At 36.3% G+C, this 22,386-nt stretch overlaps 1 protein-coding gene across 1 annotated transcript; it reads right to left on the reverse strand.

Annotated features, from left to right (window-relative positions):
• Positions 1–7,453: 7,453 nt before the first annotated feature.
• Positions 7,454–18,968, reverse strand: GALNT3 (polypeptide N-acetylgalactosaminyltransferase 3). Its single transcript, XM_010285273.1, has 10 exons — positions 18,368–18,968; positions 16,817–16,989; positions 15,464–15,613; positions 14,974–15,208; positions 14,084–14,201; positions 13,513–13,713; positions 12,248–12,379; positions 11,204–11,305; positions 8,385–8,537; positions 7,454–7,868 (listed from the first exon to the last, which is right to left on the reverse strand). Exons 1-10 carry the CDS (start codon positions 18,877–18,879, stop codon positions 7,746–7,748), a joined length of 1,899 nt encoding a protein of 632 aa, XP_010283575.1. The 5' UTR covers positions 18,880–18,968; the 3' UTR covers positions 7,454–7,745.
• Positions 18,969–22,386: the final 3,418 nt, after the last annotated feature.

Here is a 22,386-nt window from a genome sequence, read left to right on the forward strand (position 1 = left end):
CTTGTTACACATTCCAGGCCCTTTTGAAAATACACACAGGAGCTCTTGGATTAACAGTCAGGCAAGTATATTCAGTTAATATTTCCTGGTCCTAGGGTAGCACAGATCAACATTTTAGGTATGTGCTGTGTCATTGTGACATGCTGTCCCCTGTTAAATTAGAAATCTTATTATCTCATAGAAGTCATTTAATATCAAAGCAAGGGTTAATACTAAAGCAAAGATTTTTATTTAGCATCTAAATTTTGCATCCTTAAGGCACTCCAAAAGAATCACTAATTCAGTAAACTTTGGTGAAAGTCATAATTAAGAAACCTCAGCAGCACTTTGTGATTCCAACCTTGGAGCTCTTCCTTGAAGTGCCCACATATATTTCCTGTGTGAATGCTATTTCTGACAATATTCTTCCCACGACAGATTCCAGTTTCCTTGCTACTTCACTTTTCCAGCTTTTCCTCAAACTCTCACTGCCCTTCACTTGCACTGCTGTCCCAAATTCACTCCTAGAGGAACCCGTCCACTACTTTCCTTGCTTTTCCTCCCACATACCTTCTTTTTCCCCAGCATTTCTCCTAGACACTTTTCAAAGTCCACTCAGTCCTTGACTTGACTTAACCACCAAGCTTTCTGCCTTCATCACTGCTTTCCAACGTTCTGTTCCTATCCTTCAGGCTCCATAAGTTTTTCCTTCCATCAGATGGGCAGAAGGCCCCTTTTTCTTGAGATTTGAACACGCTAGAATTTTTTTTTCCTCTTCCTTATACACAAGTTAACACTTGCTAGGTGTAATCTACCTTTCTACTGCAGCTGTCTTCACCAGCCATTTGCACACAGCATAGACTGTTTATATTCCATCGTGCAAGTTGCTATGTTATTTTCACTTTAGTCATTTACCAGTTTGAAATGTTTCTCCATCTCCTACACATTCGCCAGGACCTGCTGCTAGTTGCAGTGGTTTCAGGCCTGTCATACCAACTGAACCCAGATGCAAATTTGACTCCATATAGCTACATATACATATAAGGAAGAAATTTTTCATGATGAGGGTGGTGAAACACTGGCACAGGTTGCCCAGAGAGGTGGTAGATGCCCTATCCCTGGAAACATTCCAGGGCAGGTTGGACGAGGCTCTGAGCAACTTCATCTAGTGGATGATGTCCCTGCTTATTGCAGAGGAGCTGGACTAGATGACCTTTTAAAGGTCCCTTCCAACCCAAGCTATTCTATGATTCTGTGATAGCTGTAGTATTGCTAAGTTTCACAAACCACAAATTCACCTAAGTAGATCATCCTTTCTGCAGCTGCATTGCCAAGACATTACCAACCATGCTATTGGTTGATACTGGACTATGCCACATTAGGCTGTATGTCTCTCATACTCTGTTTCATGCTGCTAGAGACTTCTACCTTTCTGCTGCTTTTAAGACAAAAAAAGAGCTAAGAAAAGAAGGGAAACAAAATTAGTGATTGATAACATAAAACCGAGGAGGATAACTCCCCAGGCTCCCACTTTAGGACCTGACTTTTCTTAACTTCTGTCCTCCCCCTAAGCCTCTTTCCTGGACAAATTCTGTTCTCTTTGCTGTTATCCTTTGAGTCACCTAATCCTTCATACTACTGCAGGCATTCCCTTCTTATACCAGACACTACCATATGTATTTCTCCTTCATGAACCCAAGCAGGGGTTCAACTTCTACTTCCTGGAAGGTTCAACACCTACTAATTTTATCCACAATATTTAAGACATTACTGGTAAGAGAGGATTTACCTTTGGCTGTCTTTAGAGTCCAGTAATACGAGGTACAAAATTATAACTTAGTACAGAACATACTCCATTCTGTAGGCTTGGAAAAAAGACAATAACCACGATTGATTAAGAGGCTGTGAAAATGTTTAGCCTTATCTCTACACAATAGCTAGTGTTGATCAAGAACGATGAGAAATAATGATGATTTGTTAAAACCAAAGCATTTTCACAGAAATTGTACTGGCTTCAGAGAACATTCAGCGAAACATCAGTAGAAAGAACCAGTGTTTCTTGCTAATGCACCATATACATTTATTAGAGAACTGAGATTTTTAAGACCTGCAGAGCAATCCCATTAACCACACTAACTAGAGATAGAGGTCTTGGTACCTTTCACAACTTCAGTGGGTGGTCTTAAAGGATCCAGGCCCCTACAAATGCAAAAGTCAGGTCAAGAAATCCTGGGGAACCAGAAAAAGAGCAGATGTCTGATTGAATCCAGTTAAGAAAAAAACCTGTTTCAAAAATAAAAATGGGCATTTCCAGCAGAAATTTTTACGAAGGACATTCAGAAAAGCAATGTCACGAGAAAGTAAATTCTAACAAGCCAAAACAACTCAGAGCATCACATACGTATTAACTTGTGGCTGTTGAGTCCCCCAAACCCTGTCTGGCTGTCTTACCTTCCACAGGCTCCTATTTTTGCCAAAAAAAAAAAAAAATTGTACTTAAGTGTTCGAAATTATGCTACTGCGTACGTCCAGTGGCATCAACAGTCTGGCTGACTTCCTGAACAGAGTTAAAGAGAAAACAGATATTGAGAATCTAGAAATGAGGTTATCTTTGTGCTTAAACTGGCATAAGCAAGCATGAAAACCATCCTGGTTATAGCAGTAGCTTCCTTTTGCCCTGAAATAGGTGGATGATTAAGATTGCTGATGGTAAAGAAAAGATGGCAGAGACAGTGATGTCCATTTAAAAGTTGGAAGGTTAAAGCAACTGTCAGGAGTGAGGAATAAAATGCTAGTGGGATAGTCACATTCAAAAGAGGAACTACCTAATTCTCATCCCTCTCTACATACTTTGGAGCAGTCTAACAGTAACAACATCCTACTAGCAGCAGTTTCCATCACTGCTTTCAAGTTGTGCTGAGTCAACATATTCAGCCCAGAATTCATCCGTTTAATGAAGGAAGACAGTTCTGCAGTCACCCTGCTACCTTGATCTGATAACTAGTTCTACATGAAAGACTGAGAGGATCCTTTTGAAACCCACCAGATCAGAATGGATTTCATATTCTCATGATGATGCCTAACCTGCCTCAATCAGGTAGGCCGCATCAGAGTGTCTCAGCTAAGTTGATATCTTCCACAATTAGTCAGTCTTATCTTAAGGACAAGCTAGTCCACTTGAACTGAGAATAAAATTTCACATACTGTATTTGGGAATATAATATTTTAGGGTAGCACATTTGTTTTGAGGTCATTATACCTAGGAAATTCTCCACTCTTAGCAAAACGTTTTCCTCGTGCTTTGTGCATTCTAGCACAATGCAGCATGAGAAATACACAGGAAAGCATAGGAGTTTTTAAAAAATAAACTGTAACAACTAGCCATTTTAACATGCATCATTTGAGTATAATATAATGAAGTATTATATAATAATTCTTCATAAATTAAGTGTGTGAAAAGTTGATCAAATATATATCTAAAAAGGGAAGCTAGGATATAGAGTTTTACTAATAAAGTGACAAAAGTTGATGTGTCACATAAGCCATCTTCTAGTTCCATTGCAGACAGAAACAATACCAAGTAAGAATAAAGACATTTAACATTAAAAAAAAAAAATAAATTTGAAGTTTTAATTCCAGCTGATGCCCCTTCAAAATTTCTTTTTTGGTATTACCCTGATCTGTAACCCAGAGAGAAGAAAAATAATGATTTGATATGCAAGCCATATATTAAAATGAGAAAGGAGGAAACTAAATTAGGAACAGGAAAAAAAAACCCTAAAAAAAATATTAAGTGAACAAGGGTACTATTTGAAATGTCTAATTTCTAATTAAACGTCTTAATTTTTGTAGGGCTGCTGGATTTAGTAGTAAATGCCACTTTAGCAACGTAAATATTATTCACTGAACAATTCTTATTCCTTACCCACAGTCTTTTTTACTCCCGTAACTCCTCCATCCTATGTAACAGATGCAGTACCTGTCAGAAAATATAGCATTTCTATTTTTTATTTTGCACAAAGAGCTGAATTGTCATTTCCTAGATTCTCATAATGTACATCTGATTCTAAGCAACTTTTAAATGCAATTTCCCATCGTAAAACCAATCAACCAGAACCTCCATCATGTAAAACTATTGCATGAGGAAGAGGGTTGGGCAGAAATAAGAGAATCACTTTTTAGGGGATTTTACTTTTGTTTGCTGAGTCTGGGGACAGCAATGTATAATTTTAGTCTCTGTGTCGAAAGCTGTATAGTTTTAAATCGTTATATCCATTTTCCCCCAAAAACAAAGGACACCCTGTTTAGACAGTGATGTTTCCAAAACAGCTAAAAATGCTAAATACCTTGTCTTCTAGAACAGGTTCTTTGAACGCTGGGTTTCCATTTCATACCTGGAGGTCAACACAGCACAGCTGTTATGTAATCTCCCATCATCTATTCATGTTTGTTGAACAATTTTCTTATTGACCTGCATCCTATTTTTCCTCAACTCCTCCAGTTTGTCAAGAGTATTTGTTGCCCTTCCGATATTGGTTTGGTCTGTGAAAATAGTAAGAATATTTTGTATTCCATTACTGAATTATGGAAATATTTATCGGATGGCACAGGCAGATCTTGGCACAATGCTATTTGATACAGCTTTCCAGTTTCACAGTGGCATTAATAACCTTTCCCTGTAGAGTCTTTCCAACAATTTATGTCCACACTGTAACAAGCTATTGTAAGTCATACAGCTTTAACTTCATAGGATATTCCCACAGGTGTCATGTGTCACCAAAAACCTTAAAGAAGCCAAGACATGACTCAAAGGCATGATTATCAAGACAAAAAAAGAAAATAGCTTCAGGTAATTCTCCTTGCAAATTTTTGCTGGTCCTTGCTTATGCACTTCTTGTCTTTTAGATAACTTAGAACTACTGAAAGGAGTCCTTCTTGCTTTGCTTCAGAAGCTGAACTCATTAGATACTGTTAAGTTAACCAAAGATAGGCTCCCTCCCCCCATTAGAAATAAAAACCCCACATCATCATCCATCCACCAGACTCTATAGATAAATTAGCATTTACCTGTAATGATATTATTTATTTACCAGGATAAAAGGACAAATTTAATATTAGTGTATTTTGTCCTATCAATCTTTAATAGCCACACCTTCAAATTTATTGTCAGCTTTATATTTGATCTTCACTTTAAAAATTTTAATTTTCTTTCCTTCTGGCAGACATGTCTTTTTCCTTAGCCTTCCTCCTCTTACGAGTACAGTACTTAAAGGAAATATTAAGCGTTTCCTAAAATACTAAGTGTTACTAGCTGCCTCTAACTAGGCCTGATCTTATTGCTCAACTTTCCACTGTTACATGCACCTTTCCTGAGATTCAGATCATTAAAGAGTTCATTATTAAGCTGGTTGCTATTTTCTTCCATTTGAATAGATACTATAAATGTTCACCACAGTTCTTTAGACAAGCTGCAAAGTAAGTACCTTTTTACCTTTGATGTTTCCCATCCCTACTTCATAACAACGCTGGCACTTCTAGACAACAGTAAGTCTTTTTCTTGTCTTTATTCTGCTGCTTCCTTCCCTTCCTAGAAGTTTATTATTTTAATTTCATAGCCATTTTCCTCCTGTATCATAACAGATGCAAATTTAAGATTATTTTTAAACCTCCATAATTTGCATAAACCAATTAAGTCTTCTCCAAAACAGAACATAAAATTTTATTATGAAATAGAGTTTACCTTATTAAAGTGCAATTTTATGTGACCTTAGATGCTTTAAGCGTGGGATGGTCATTAATCTCCCATTCATACCCTGAAGTCAACATTTTCAACTAAGCACACATCTCTCTTCCTAAAGAGGACATATCCTGTGCAGAAGAGTTACCTTCACTAAAGAAGGCCTGAAATAATCACAGTCAGAAAATAGGCATGATTGGTGATTATAATGGAAGACTAACTGGAGGGTGTTTAACAACTGTGCATCCAGTAAAATAACCAAAGAAAAAGCCAACCGTATCCTGGGCTGCATCAAAAGAATTGTGGCCAGCAGGTCGAGGGAGGTCGTTTTGCTCCTCTACTCCACTCTGGTGAGACCCCACCTGGAGTCCTGCATCCAGCTCTGGAGCCCTCAGCACAGGAAAGACATGGAGTTGTTGGAGCAGGTCCAGAGGAGGCCACAAAAATGATCAAAGGGATGAAACACCTCTCCTGTAAAGAAAGGCTGAGAGAGTTGGAATTGTTCAGCCGGAGAGGAGAAGGCTCCACAGAGACCTTATTGCAGACTTTCAGTACTTAAAGGGGGCTTATAAGAAAGATGAGGACAAACTTTTTAACAGGGCCTGTAGCGATAGCACAAGGTATAATGTTTTTAAACTAAAAGAGGGAAGATTTCAACTAGATATAAGGAAGAAATTTTTCATAACGAGGGTGGTGAAACACTGGCACAGGTTGCCCAGAGAGGTGGTAGATGGCCCATCCCTGGAAACATTCACAGTCAGGTTGGACGGGGCTCTGAGCAACCTGCTCTAGTTGAAGATGTCCCTGCTCATTGCGGGGGGGTTGGACTAGATGACCTTTAAAGGTCCCTTCCAACCCAAACTATTCTATGACATATATTTTTAAATACTTAATCAAAGGAAGGCGATTTATGAAGTCATAGGTCTACATGATCTATTGAAGTATACTTGTGGATGCTTACAGGAATACAGTATTTCTTTAAAAGAGCTAGCAGAAGGGTTAGGAAGGCCAAGATCTCACTTGGACTGTTCAAACTGAGGTCAGTCCTTTGTAAAAGGGGAAACAGCAACAACAAGGGAAAAAAAAAAATCAACATGCAAATATTTGCACAAGAAATTATGTACAGATACCATTAGGAACCTGTTAGGTAAACATTGCATAAATCCCTACAAGGTAGGAAAAAAAGGGGCTTTAGAAGACAACATGTAATTTAAAAGCAATAATGAACAAAATGATGGAAAAATTTGTTAATGTTAAGCAGCTCAGAACTCTTACAAGCTAACTTTGTCATAAATTTTAAAGCTAATCAAATATAAAAAAGACCTATACAAAAAGTTTTGGCTAAATACAAGGAGATTAATATCAGAATAAGCAGATTTTCCATGAAAATAATCACACGCAGATATTTCAGTGAGAATTTTTTTTTCTTCTCCAAAAGAAGAATTGATTTGCTAGAAGCTGAGCACAGTATGGTAGCCTATTTGGCTTTAACCTGAAGCTCAAATATTTAATTTTTCAAGTGAAGGAACTTAAAAAATACTGAGGCAGGTTCACTAAGTAAAGTAAATGATTAAAAAAAAATTAAGTCAACCAATTGAGCATAAAATATACTTATAAAGCATCTTGGCTTTTAGACAGCATACAATATAATTTCTCCTAACTCTACAGAGAAAACTAGTCTTCTTCAGAAGTACTTACAATATGTCGAAAAACAATATACATACGGTTCCCAAGGTGAAAGAGGACTATAGGATCCATGAATCAGTGGTCAACATATAAAGTCTCATCATAAAAATATTGTAAACATTTTTTCTTAATTGGGACCTCAATCATCTTTGGTTTAACAGACTCCTGGGGAATCTCTGATGACACATTTTATATCCAACTTAAATAAGAGGGAAAAGAATCTGTTTAAACATTTTGCATTTAAAGTATGCATCACTTAAAAATGCAGTATACATATATCTGATGGCAATTTAGAATGGATCTTTTTTTAAATAAGACGCTCCTGGCCTATAAATGTCAAATCTTAATTGTTCTGTCCAAAGATCCACTTCTGGAAAGGGTCTGATGGATTACAGGATGCCAAACTTGGATGCTCTCCATTTCCTGTAAGGCACATATGAAGTGCTGCATTGTACAGAGTTTGGTCCTAAAGTGGGTAAAAAGGGAGGAAAAAAAAAAGAAAGTGAACAAACAATGAGCATGCTACTTCCCCTCACACTTCCTTCTTTCCCCAAGTTCACTGTTGTTAAAAAGAAAAAGGTCATACAGGTAGTGCAGAGGAGGAGTGGGGCAGGGCTAGCAAACAAATATGAGTAGTATGCAGGTGTCAACTTGTTTTGTTAGGAATTTTTAAAAAAATATTTTAAAAGATACAAAACATTTGGATTGACTTCCAGATGGATGTGCAGACACAGACACTAAAGGATATCAACTGGTGTTGTAAGTGACATTTCTACTTTACATTAAAGTAGTGAAATCATCAAGTTTTGACCTGGTAACTGAAAAGCTGAAATTATCTACATTTTCCTCACAGAAATAAACTTACTCCTTTTGGGCTTCAGAGTTTTGTTTCACTGGGGTTTTCTCTTTTCTTGGAAATAAAAAAAATAACTCATATAAAAGATCACTGATAAGATGTCGATTCACTGCACAGCCTAAATACCTTTTGATGCAGCCATTGCTCTTCTCCAACAGCAAAGGTTTTCTGGCCTTTGTAGTTACATTCACGAAGCTGCACAGGTCCTTTAGAAGCATGCAGGCAAAGCTCCTTCTGAATGTTATGTCGAATTTCATGGTGTGCAGAATATTCAAAGTACTATTAAATAATTTTTTAAAATTTCAGTAAATAAATACAAACAAGAGTGTTAAAGTAAATTAACCCTTTGAAATTCCAATACACAAAGTAACAGATTTGGTATTCAACAACTTGAGACTACAAAATAAATTCTCTGATTTTTAGCATACACACTTTAAAAGTGTTTACAAAACTAAAAGCTTTTTTTAATACTAATGCAATGGAATATATTTAGAAGTACTGAAATGTATAAATTTCAAATGACACTTGGTGCATATGCATTATGATGCAAGATCTCATTGCCTGCTCCCCCAGGAATCATAAATAATTCAAAAGAGTCAAACTGGAGAGTAGAGATAGTTGGATAAATTAAATTTTGGCATTTCTTAAATTCAAAACAATTTATTCAGTATTTGTTGCTGGAACCAAATTGCAACCAAAAAAAAAAAATTAGTCACACAGAACAATACTGATTGCTGTATGTCAGCTTTTGCTGCTTGATCTAAACAATAGATGCTAACAATAGGATGCTGTAATGTTCTCTTGTGAGCTAGCCATTAGAAAAGTAATATAAGAATGTACTTTGTGAATGAATTTTACCATTATTTCCTAACAGCAGAGTACTGTTAAAGCTCAGGAATCCTGGGCTATAATACAGGTCCTAACAGGGATTTATTTCTAACAATTACAGACACAGCTGTCCTTTTACACCTGTGATCCTACTCTACCATCCTGGTCTCTTCCTTTTCTCTCTCATTAAACAGCAAAGTTCCTATCATTACATCCCATTACCAGTGTTTCTTGGCTCCATATGTCAGCCTTCTTCACCATATCTTTCCTTTGACTATTAAGACCAGACTCAGTTAGCTCCCTGGGGCTTTCAACTAATTTGTCCAGTTGGTCAGCTTCAGCCTCGTCACTGCCTTGGCATCACTGGGAAAAGCACTGAGGAACAAACAGGCTTCTCACTCTTAAGTCCCTGCACCCGAAATTACTCCTTGAAACAGGTACCGATAGGAATGACCTGCTTAGCTACTTAGCTCTCAGACATCATAATTTACTCTAAATCTGTTAATCTGACTTCATCTGTTCTGATTTATCTTTTGAACTCCAAAATCTTTGCAAGCCCTGAAAATACAACTTGAAAGCTAGGTTTAAAACTTCATTAATTTTTTGATATTGAGATGGATATATTCCCAGCCCCAGAATATTCTGAAAAGGAAGAGTGATAAGCAATTGACGTACAACTCTAAAAACTAGGTTCTCTCTTCTACTCCCTTCTCCTATCTCAAATACAAAGACAACAGGTAGCATGGAAAATTTCAGCCTAAAGTCTGGTAAAGAACATAATACAACTGAAAAATAGAGTATTGTAATAAGAATGGTTAAGTATGCAAATATGCACATCTCTTGAGCATTACCAGCACAACCTGTACTAAAAATTCTCTGAAGGCTCGCATTTGAAGGAATTCAGACAGTTATTTTATGGCAGGAGGAAAAACAAAAAAACACAACACTTGAAAGCACAGAGTTTTAGTAAAGTCCAAGATAACTTAGACAGAGATGACAATAGAAGCATACAGCAGATCTCTTAATACAATGTCTTGGTACAGTGTTCCTGCATTAATGACTGACAATGTGAAAAGGCTAACATAGTATTAATCCACAACAGAATAAAAAAGAAGTTCAATACTGTAAGAAGCTAACATAACAGGGTAGTTATTAATCTAGACAGTATTCAATTTCCCACAAAAATCTGTTAGGAAAAAGCATCAACTAAGTAGGATCATGTGTCTGAGTTTTCACAGTGCCATTAATGGGTGGCTTTTGAGATTGAAGACTTTATTAAAAAAAGAGAAAAATTACAACTATAGTCTAACAAAACCTTTTAAACCTTTGTTGATCTTTAGTTATTAAGGATCTACAGTTAATAAAATTTATTCCCCAAATAAATCTTTAAGGCAACAGAGAAGTGTTCATTTCTGGGCAGGGAAGGAGATGTTACTTTTATCAGTATTACAGTAGTGCCTGAAAGATTCAGTATTTTGACGTCTATTGCAAGTCATACTGTAGAAGAAACAGAGCACCATTGCTTCCTCCGAGAGCTATGCATCAGAGAGCTCTTCTTGGACAAATTCAGTCATATTATTCACATGCATTAGCCAGAACAGGATAGACCACTTTGACCTCACACTATGAGGCTGCAACCATGATAGGGAAGGTGGCTCAGGCCTGGCCACTTGGTCTCCCATTGGTTGGATTCCCACCATCATCTTCCTTGACAGTGCGAGTCCTGGTGGCAGAGAAAGAAGCAATAGGAGGAAGCATAAGGAAAGGAAGAATTAAGATGACAACACTTACAAGAAAGTAGTAGCAGTAGGATGAAAAGGTTTTGCACAGAAAGGAGAGATCAAGTGAAGCAGTGCAATTGTGTTAAAAATCTGAATCTGTATGCTGAACATAAAATGTTAGAAGCAGGACACAACATGAAGAGCAGTATGACATTTTCCTTGAACAATATATATAGAATTAACTCTTAAAAAAAGAAGAAGAAAAAAAAAAAAAGAGAGACCTAGAGAGAAATTGCATATTAAAAATGAGTCAATTTCTCCAAAATAAATTAAAAGCTTTAATATGGTACAGTTACAGCTGAACAGTTCATAAAAATTAGGTATCAAATATTTTACCTGATTCCCTCCAAGTCCATGACAAGAATACATAATCAATGGTTTTCCACCATGGTTATTTTCACCAACATCCAGACACATGTGGTTACCTGTATTTTTTAACTAAAGAAAGGGTCTTATCAGAAAAAAAGAAAGCAGCTCAGTAGGAATGACAAAAAAATTAAACTGTCTCACTTGTATACAAAGCTAACCTTTGGCTTAACAACAATTACAGCTGTTAGTTTTTACTTTTTGCAATGCACAAACCTAAAATTCCTGGTCTCTCAGAGTTAATCTTTTCTAACCAAAAACCTAGTAACTGCATTATGGTTCTCTACAACCACACACTGTGAATTATTAGGCTACCATTGTACAAGGTTATTGTTATTCAAATTACAATTTGAACAGATACACATAAAATATTCAAAATGGGAGGAAGGGGAAATTTTATTTGTAAATACATATTAAGCATTCACATTCACCTCAAACTAAGAATTATTAGTCGTTTAATATTTTTTTGGTTGTAGTAATGCAATGTATGCAATGTCTAAGAAGTTATTTGGCAGAGGAAATGCAATGGTCTTTAAAAACACATATGTATAACTACAAACACATATTTTCCTCATCATAAACCTAATTCTGAGAAGCAAACACCTGTCCAGTTTTCCTTATTAACATGAACTAAAAATTCTCTTAGACTTAGTATATAAAGGTAAACTTGCCTTGATAATTCAGGAAGTCTCTCATCACTGTCTTAGCACTTTTGTGTAATTTTAACTGTTAGTGATATGCAGAACGTTGGTTACTTTAGCAGGTTAAAAGATCCTGTTAAGCAAGGCTACTGTTCCTTATCAAGCAGCTTTGCTTAAATTACATATTGCCATTGACAAAGCTATAAAATATTCAAATAGCAAGGTATGCAGAAGACATTCTTTGTCCACAGTAGTGACAGAAAACCTTAGAGCGGTTACTGATAGCTAAAATGGAAACACTATGGCTAAGTTAGCACAAAAGATTAGCAAACTTCCTGGATTATGGAAGAATATGGAAAATAATTAAACTTACATATCCAGAAAACAAAGGATTCAGGTCTGGAACATATGCTTCTGGATAAACACTACTGAGATACCAGGTAAAGTTTTTGCACTGCAGACGCTGCCTTATATCAAGTCTTTTTGAGATGTCTCCAAATGTTTTCTGTTAGAGTAAGGGAAGTAAGGAAGGATGGATGAGAAACATACTAACATTACTAATATCAATTTTGTACATATAAGTCTATGATATTCTGTATTGTAGCATTAAACAAGTTTTAAGCTGCATTTGTTGATTTTAATTTTTTTTTTTTTTTTTGATACTATACTACTTAGGTTACTGCTGTTTATTTTTCAGTATCACAACACCACTGACATCCTTCCTGCAGCATTTCAAAGTACATACAAGAAAAATACATCGCAACATGGAAACAATGGAGGTATCCTTAGACCCAAGAGAGTTTTAACACAGTACCATGAAGTGGGAAAGTACAAACAAGGCCATACTCATGACAGCTATAAAGCTAACTGATCTCACAAAAAAAGAGTGAGCTGAAATAATTAATTGGATCAATTAAATAATTAGCATAATAATTAGTACAATGCAGAATCTCCCAGAGAAAATTCAGTTGTCTAGCTGCTAAACATGCCTAGAAAATCTAATGCTATTAGTGGTACAACAGTCACAAAAATTTATCATACAAAGGGAGACAAAATAGCTTCTCGAAGAAAACTCTATATTCCAGCCAGTAAAAGACCAAAGTTCCAGAAAACCTACAAAAATAAATAAACCAACACCCAAAACCCCTGAACTTAACCATCCTTTCTCTGCCTGCTTAAAAACTTAAGTTATCTATCATTGAATAAGCTTTATTCTGCAGCTAAAGAAGAACAAAACCTGCTTTTTAAATAAAAATACTAAGCAACTTAGGACTAATGACACATTATGTTTCTCACTCAAAAAATAAGTTAGTTTGCATTTTCTATGCAGAGATTTCTGAGATTTCTCATGCTTTTCTGGTAGTTCTGGTGGCTGCTCAATGCAAACAATCCAGAATTTTAGTGAATGTGTGGAAAAAAAAAAAATCTATCAAAGAAACCCACCATACAAACCAACACTATCACCACCCAAACACAAGTTTTTTCATGTTTGTTGGGGGTATACCATTAAGCAAACTGAACTCTTGTCATTTCATTAAAATATCTAGAATCCTTACATACTTCATCAATAAATAACTTTTGCTCACCAAAACTTTCAACGCAGCAAGTGTGATTTCTAATACCACCACCACCACCTACTTGTTTCACAATTTTTGCTGCCTCTGTGTTTCGTCGGTAAAATATTTCTTTATATTCATCCATCCAGACCTCTGCAAGGCGAACTTGATTACGTGTGATCACTTGAGTACCTTTTGGGAAAGTATGGGGACTCTTGCTGCGAAAGACATGGCCAACAACAGAGCAAGGCATGATCTCCAACTGTCCACCACATTGCCATACCTAATAATAACATTTTTGTGTAAGTGCACTGCAATTAGAATTAAGGGGGTAGAAAAAAATTCAGCAATGTTATTGTTCACCAGAAAAAAACCCAAACCATGTATCAGGCATACTAAAAGTGAATTTCCTAATCAGGTACACCCTGGAAATGTACATTTCAGCTATCAATCCTAAACACATTCTAAGAAAAAAAAAAAAAAGCAGTTCAGTGAGCATGTTTGTATTATATTTCATAGGTCATTGGTAATTAATTTTCCATGTCCTCGCTGGCTGATTCAGCAGAGAAGTCAAGATCTAATACTAATTTGTCCTCAAAAATCCTGTACACTGTTGGTATAGAGATCACTGCTAATTAAGTAGCTAAACTTACTCTGAAAGACATTTCTATATTTTCACCTCCCCATATTTCCATTTCTTCATCATAGCTTCCAATGTGTTCGAAGTAGTCTCTTGATATTGAAAAGAGACCTCCAGCAAAAGTAGGTGTTCTGAAAAAAAGAGAAATTTACTGAGGAAGACAGGATTCAGATAGTTGTTTGTTTGTTTTTAAATATAGATGTAAAAAACACGGCATAACTGTCCTAAGAAGTTTCCATGCATTTGTCAGTGTTTCACTACATTGATACATTTTCCTGGCATGGATAATACTTCAAGCAATTAAATCTGCCCACATCGAGTCTCATTTGACAGTTTTATTGTCATTTATTAACAACTAGTTTAGACTAATGACTGCTGGTATAAAAGACAGCATAAGGAAAAACAACATATTTTCCCTGTATGGAGAATATCAAGCAAAGTTATTACTCCTCTAGACCAATAGCCTGTCTACAGTCAAAGCACGTACAATTATCATCAAATACACCACTGTAATAGTCTAGTATTCTGGTGCTCTGAACCTTTGTTGTCATCCTTTTAACAATTATTAAAGAGGAGCCAGAATCTATGGTACTGCCTCTGAAAAAAACTGTTTATAATCCTCCTCTCCCCTCTGCCCCCGATGAAAAAAATATATAGAAATTGCTTATTATGTTCCTAGTGTATGTAAAGGTAATGCAGAGCAATTATTGTCTTAAGGAGGCTATATTTTTAGGAAAGCTTTAAAATTTACAATGTGGTTCTTAAAGAAAGTATTACAAAAACCATCTAAGATGCTAAGACTTCTGATCATACTGATCTGAAGAACTAGTTCATTTACAAACTGTTCATAACGAAAAACTGTGAAAATGGAAGGACTTAAAATATGATTCAAATTATGTTTACCTAATTGGATAGGTTTCATCTTTTCTTCTTTTATTTTCATGTTTAGGAAGAGATTCCCATCCAAACGACAAACTCCAATCAAAATTTCCTCTGTTGTGGCTATGCCCGTAAGGAGATGGTTTACTGAATTCAAAAGTATTGAGATCTATAGAAGCAATATCAGGGCTTACAACAGCGACAGGGTTCTCAGCTATTCTTGCCAATAACGGCTCTAACCAGCCATAAAAGCATTCACCTGTGGAGAAAACGGCAACAAGCACTGGATTTTACTTGGTTATAAAGGAGTACACAGGGAATATTTTAACATGCCCACAGCAAGCCAATATGCACTGCTTTTAAAGAGATTGCTAATTATACTTTGAATAATATAAAATAGCAATAGGAAAGATGATACATTGCTAATGTTCATAATTCATAAAAAATCTGCAACGTTAAATCAAAGAGAACAGCATTATAAACCAGAGCTGGCATAGTTACAGGTTACACTTACAATGAGCATCCAGAAAGGTAAGGGTCTCTCCTGTTGCTACTGAAGCTCCCAACAACCGTGCAGTGATTAGACCTTTCCTTTCCTTTTGACGGACTACTTTAACTATTTGAAATTGTTTCACATATTCATCTAGTTTATCATGCAAGTATTCTAGAAAGAGAAATGAATTTCAGGATACTCGGTGTATATGCCACTGCCTAAAATTTTACATTATTAAACTAACAGGATAAACAATTCACACTAATCCCAGGAATGACCTCAACATCAAAGCAGTAAACAATTCTGGACTGCTGAACGTTATTTGCAGGGGCTGTTTTGCTGGGGGTGGGGGCATAGGAAGAGTTGACTGGCAGAGAACAGGGGATGGAACACTAAAAATATTCTAAAGGAGAAAGGACACGTGCTAGTATATCTCTTCTGCAGCATTAAAAGTTTGACTATCAATTCAAAATCCATCTTCAGAGCAAATGGATCATGTACCTACTTAAGTTATCTGCAGAACATGCAACTTTTTTCCTTAATAACCACACAGTTTTCAAAGGCTACAATATTTACAGCAGCAAGAGAAGCTATATAAAAAAAACCTCTTTAAATGTGCAAAATTTGAAAAACAACCCCACATCCCTCATTAAACATCCCACACCATCTTCCTTCCTCTGCCCATCCTTAGTATTAAACTGTACTACTGAATATAATTCATATCCAAGTGTGTCAGTATACTAAATACAGACTTGCAAAAAAATATAAATACATTAATATAGGCATGTACATATAGACATGGTTATCTAAAGTTACACATATAAATTTTTTCAAACTTGCATTTGTGATCACACTCAGTATAACATTCAATTATTTTTGGCAGCCAGCTTGAGTATTGCAGATTATTTTCCCATTAAATAATTTTACTTTCTAGGAAAGACATTGCCCTTCATATTAATGAAATTAATTTGCATAAATACAATCACTATGATAAAATGCAAATTGCTGCAACATTGGTCAATTTACCCTTGGATACTTTGTTCTATAAACTGTAATTGGGGGTTTGAAGCACAAACTACCGAGCTACTTGTCATGCAACCAGTTATGCAGTTTAAGCAGCACTAGAATTGGAATAATTAGAAATGGGCTTTAAAAACCTTTTAGAGGACAAGAATATTTGACTACCTTATGACAAAAAGATTGGGGAGAACTATTTTGTATTTTGTAGAAAAAGAAAGGACCAAAATCACTTAGCATACCACTAGACATGTTAATGGTGGTAAAGATATCCTCTTTTAACCAATTTATCTGCAATCCTAACATGTCTTAAATGAAAAAAAAAAAAAATCAAGAGAAAATAGAAAGACTTCTTACCATCTACACTGGCATCATCCACCAAAATAATTTCCTTTAGCAGTATGGCAGGAGATGTATACATCACGCTGTGAACAGTTCTGAGCAGAGTGGACCATGCTTCATTATGAAAAACTATTATAATACTTGTGGTTGGCAATGGTGGACAACGCTTAAACTTTTGTTCAATACATCTACAGATTAGAAAGTGTCAAATGTTACAAAATGGACAAAAAGTTTTGACTCAAACTCTTTAAAGAAACACTTCTCTTTCAAGTACAAGGCTTTATAAGTACGGACATTAAATATTTCAGCTTCTCCACTTTCTATCCCAGTTTTGGAACATAAAGACAGGTGCTCAAACTGGAGAATGTACAAAATATTTTTTAAAAATATGATGAATAAGAATTCCACTTGAACAACTGACTCAGTTCTGCTTCTGCCTCACAAACATTTGAGTATGTTTGATGTAGCATCCAGGTCATCTTCAGAAAAAAACATGTTATTCATTTGAGAGTAGCAGATACTAAGCTGCAAAATCAGACTAAGTCACAATTACTGTTGAAACCCAAAAATACAAAGAAGCATATTTATTAGAAGAATGTAGAGTTTGCAAGGAAAAAAAGAACACATCTAATTTAGAACTTCAAAATTTTTTAGAAATACCATATCATCCTTAGGGTAGCATATCCCATTCAAGGGAAACAATTTTAAACCCACAGTTTTTCAAGCTTGATGTATTCCAAACAGAACTTGAAATCCAATTGCAATTCAAGATGACAAAACAACACTTCTATATTCATAAGCTGCACTCTTACTGTTTATTGCCTGTCAACTTTAGAGACTGGAAGACTCCCCCAGGTAATTAGCACAGTGATTTTGTGAAATCACTTCACAAAATACACAGGTGAAAACTCACCAGTTATGGTCTATCAAAGGTTACTGTGAGCTGCACCACCTGCAATGTGATATTCACGCTACCAGCAGCAGTTCAGTAAGGTTAGTCACTTCTGACACAGACAGCTGAGAACATATGATCTGACAGTGACAGAGACTGCTCATAACCAAAACCCACTCTACCCAAGTCTTCATTAATAAAATTTTTCAATACTACAAGATTGCTAAGATGTTCCATTGCCTTGTTCAACAGTTTACAATTCCTAATTTAGTACATTATGCTAGTCGTTTTACTAACACTGAATAACAAAAAAAACCTCCAAAATTGGGGAGGAAGGGGCGCTGGTGTTTAAACTGGGAAAAAGTTTAAACCACCTTTTCAGATTTCTTCTAAGTAAAATTTAATAGGCTTCCAGAGAGTCACTCAAATTGTAGCTTAAAGGCAAGAGCAGAAAACCTTATTTAAACATGGTTACTTTGAATTCAAAACCATGAAAGAAGTGAGCCTTTATAGACATTCTTGGCTTTGGCACTGTGGATCATTATGTACAGCCAATCATTATGTATAGCTAGGAAACTTTCCTAAACTATCACATAATGCTGAACTCAAATCACTTTGCAGTCTGCATTTCTGACAAGTTTTTTAACTATCAGGACATACACATCTCAACATACTCAGGAGGTCGAGTGTCTGGTCCAAGATCTCGGTGTAAAGAAATCCTATCACTTGCAAATGCATTAAAACAGTGTTTTTCTTCTCCACGCTGTTTTTCTTTTTGTTCTTCTGAATTTAAATTGATGGTTTTAAATGCTTTACCAGAAGCTCCAGGAGCATTAGAATCTTGAAGGGGTCGATCTAGAAAGGGTTTTAGTTCCACTGCAGTATAGTGTCCTGGCAAACAGTGCCTCTCTTCAGGAATCTTAGTTTGCCTAACAGGTGCTTTTATCTGCATTTTTGGCTTTGCACCTTTGATATTGTTCATAGCATTTAACATGAGACCTAACACATGACTTTTCTTTCCAACGACTGGCTCAATCCCTGCTTCATCTTTAAAATCTTGAACACCCACTTCTCTTTGTAATAAAAATAAAAATACCAGAAAGACAAACACAATAATGCTAAACTTCCAAAGTTTCCAGTGAAAAAATAATTTCTTGAATAGTTTAGGTGTTTTTTTCAAAGCCATTCTAATTTTAAAAAATTATCACAAAACAAAATTTCTGTGAATGATGTTCTTCAAATAGGTCACAGCATTTCTTGAGATTATAACACCTGTAAATTAAAACAAAAAGTATTAATTTAGACATCTAGTATATTCAACAATGTAAAACCACAAGAAATTAATGGGCAGGAATTAATTCACAGCTCTCAACTGTCAAACATTATGTGTCTGTAACTTAAAGGTACGTCAAACCTACCTGTAAGACACACAAAATGCACTCTCCTTGCTTAATGGTGGGATTTTTTGGTTTTATTTTGGTGGGGGGTTTTTTTGGGTTTTTTTAATACACTTCAAATAGAAGAACCAGAAAGCAGGCATACCACTAAGAATAAAACACTATTTCACATTAAATATTTTCCAAATCTTGAAAATTGTTTAAAATTAGAGGAAAGTGTTGTTTTAAGTCTTCTATAAGCAGGGGATTTTAGTTCAATGATGGGACAGAAAGAAAACAGATGAAATCAATACGGTAAGTTCAAGTTGCATGTAACAAAGGTCCACATAAAAAGTGAACTATAAAGATAAGAAGAACATCTCAATCAACTTATTTCAACAATTTGGAAATTTCCAATATTTAAAAAAAAAATCCACTTCAAGATCAGACTTAAGTAATCAGACTTCAAGTGGAAAATTTTTAGATTAATTTAGTTATCTAGTATACATGTTCAATGCAGAATTAATACTGGTAATTTGAAGTAGGTTAATTTAGCCTGATGATCAAGTAATCATTCTGTATATATTTTCATTCACTTGAACTGCATTTTCTGGCATGTGCTGCTGCAACTCATCAAGAGAACATGTCAAAGAGCTCCCCTCTTTCAGGAACTCTGCCACTATTTTTTTCCACAGACTAGCAATTATTCAGCGGCTTTCAAAGATGGGGAACTATGAAAAACATTTGAGGACTACCAGAATCCAAGTGATTTGAATTAAATTCTCTCTGCAAAATTGGCAGTTTACAAGAAAGGGAAAAATAGCAACTAGCCTGAATTCAAAGCACAACTTCATTTTTGTGTAAGTTGCATGTATGTGAACTGAGAAAACAAATAAGCAGCAGCAAGATAAAAGACACAGTTAATTCCCACTTGCTAACCACTGACCACAGAATTGCAAAAACTACTTTTCTATTTCATCCTTTGAAATACAAAGAGATTCTGCTTTTTTAAATTGGAATAACAGACTCAAGAAGAGATATAACTTGTAGAAAACAGACAAAAACCCTCACCTGGTTTCCTTCAAGAACTTACAGGATAAGTTAAGCATCCGGACTTGTTCACACTGTTTTATTTCAAAGCTTATGTCAGCTTTTTCAATAAACCCATACGTTCAAACCACAGTAGTTTTACCATAGAGCTACTGTTATAAGAATGCAGAGAATTATAGCATTGCCATATAAATACCATTGCCATAAAGGTACCAAAAATGTGCTTCGCAAGGCTCACCAAATTTCCAAGAAAACTCATTAAAAAAATCCAGCCCACTTCTGCCTCACGCATTATTTTCCCATTTTTCTTTAGTGCTGAAAAATTTGTACTACAATACCGATACCTATGCACTGCAAGACTAAGAATAAAACCTTTCTTTTCTGGTGAAAGGATTGCAACCAATTTACCAAATTGCCAGATTAAAAAATGCCTTGTTTTTTCACAGTGTCTAGTGGGTTGCTCTTGGCTGTCTGCCAGACACCCACCCAGCCACTCTCTCACTCCCCCTCTTCAACATGACAGCAGGGAGAAAATAAGATGGAAAAGCACATGGGTTGAGATAAAGACAGTGTGATCACTTACCAATTACTGTCACAGGGAAAACAGACTCGAGGATGATGAATTTAATTTACTGCCAATTAAAAATAGAGTAGGACGGTGAGAAACAAAGACAAAATTAAAACCACCTCCCTAGGCTCAACTTCACTCCTTTATTCCCAACCCTTCTATCTCCTTTCTCCCAAGTGGTGTAGAGGGGATGGAGAATGAGGGTTGTGGTCAGCTTGTAACACTTCATCTCTGCTGCTTCTTCCTCTTCACACTTTTCCTCTGCACCAACATGGGTTCTCTCCATGGGGTAGAATACTTCAGCAAAAACTGCTCCAGCATGAGTCATCCACAGGTCACATTTCCTGCCAGGATCTTGCTCCTGCATGGGCTCTCCGTGGGCTGCAGGTTCCTTCAGGGCATATACACCTGCTCAGGCATTGGGTCCTACATGGGCTGCAGTGTGGATATCTGCTCCGGTGTGGTCCTCCATGGGCTGCAGAGAAATACCTTCTTCACTGTGGTCTTCTCCATGGGCTGCAGCAGGACAACCTGCTTCACCATAGTTTTCTCCATGGGCTGCAGGGGAGTACCTGCTCCGGTGCGTGCAACACCTCCTCTGCTCCTTCTCCACTGACCTTGGTGTCTGCAGGGCTGTTTCTCTCACATTTTTCTCACTCCTTTCTCACAGCTGCTGTGCAGCATTTTTTACCCTTTCTTAAATCCCTTATCCCAGAGGCACCACCTGCTACACTGTGTGGCTCAACTTTGGCCAGCAGTGGGTCCATTTTAGAGCTGGCTGGAACCAGCTGTGCCCAGCACAGCGGCAACCCCTGGTCTCTTCTCAAAGGCCACCCCTGCAGTCATTCCCGCTTCCCAACTTTGCCATGTAAATGCAATACACAATGTAAAGCACTAAGCGTATGTACAGATCAGCACCCACCAAGAAGACTGTAACTTGCAAAACTAACCTCTGCTAAATCTGCAAGGGCTCTGCCTGAGTCTACAGCCTCTGCAACCTGTTAACCAGGAATGTTTTTGTAACACCATAAAAAAGAAAAATCACATTACTGTTTCTCAGTGCTCCATGCACATAGGATATTAGTAAAGCTTAAAGCTTAGGAATTAATAAGCAATGTAAATATATCTTCCTCAGATAGAAAAAGGAAAACACTGGAGTTGGTGGGTTTTTTTGTTTGTTTTTGTTTGTTTTTGTTTTTGTTTTTTTTTTTCTATGTAAAGTGCTTAATACTGTAGGAGAGGTTTGGGGACTTCTTTATCTCACAAGCAGTTATTAGACATAGTCAATTAGGCAGACATCTGGGGAGGGGAGCATTAGCATTGGTTGGCTGATTGGTTTGTTCCCAAACATTGTTGCCCTCAAATTTTATATCACCAAACATGCAACAATGTTCTCCAACTTCCTCTAGGCCTCTTCCTCTTGTTAAAGAGACTTAAATTTGTCCATGACAAGAGAAAGGTTAAGCTTTAATGAACATGATGGTATAAGATAAATCATAAGAACAGAGGTTAAAGTTAATTCTATATAGCAATGTTGACTGGTTTACACTGAAATTACGCTTAAATTTGAGAACTTAATCAGTATTTGAGTCAAATATTTACAGCTGTCTCTTTTTGTTTTAATGAGCTGGCATGAGACTACTGAAAGGGCAGAAAAATTACGTGGTATGGCTACATATCTGTAATCTGCCTTAATACC

The sequence above is a fragment of the Phaethon lepturus genome, unplaced genomic scaffold, assembly GCF_000687285.1.
Source record: "Phaethon lepturus isolate BGI_N335 unplaced genomic scaffold, ASM68728v1 scaffold1424, whole genome shotgun sequence".
Taxonomy (NCBI): Eukaryota; Metazoa; Chordata; class Aves; order Phaethontiformes; family Phaethontidae; genus Phaethon; species Phaethon lepturus.

What these genes read in the sequence shown, in the direction of transcription:
- GALNT3 (XM_010285273.1), bottom strand. Translation starts at nt 18,879, where the DNA reads ATGGCTTTGAAAAAAACACCTAAACTATTCAAGAAATTATTTTTTCAC. An exon ending in TACCTTTCTGGATGCTCATT is followed by an intron (nt 15,209 to 15,463) that starts GTAAGTGTAACC and finishes TTTTCTCCACAG; the next exon opens with GTGAATGCTTTTATGGCTGG. An exon ending in ATCCTTTGTTTTCTGGATAT is followed by an intron (nt 11,306 to 12,247) that starts GTAAGTTTAATT and finishes CCCTTTCTTTAG; the next exon opens with TTAAAAAATACAGGTAACCA.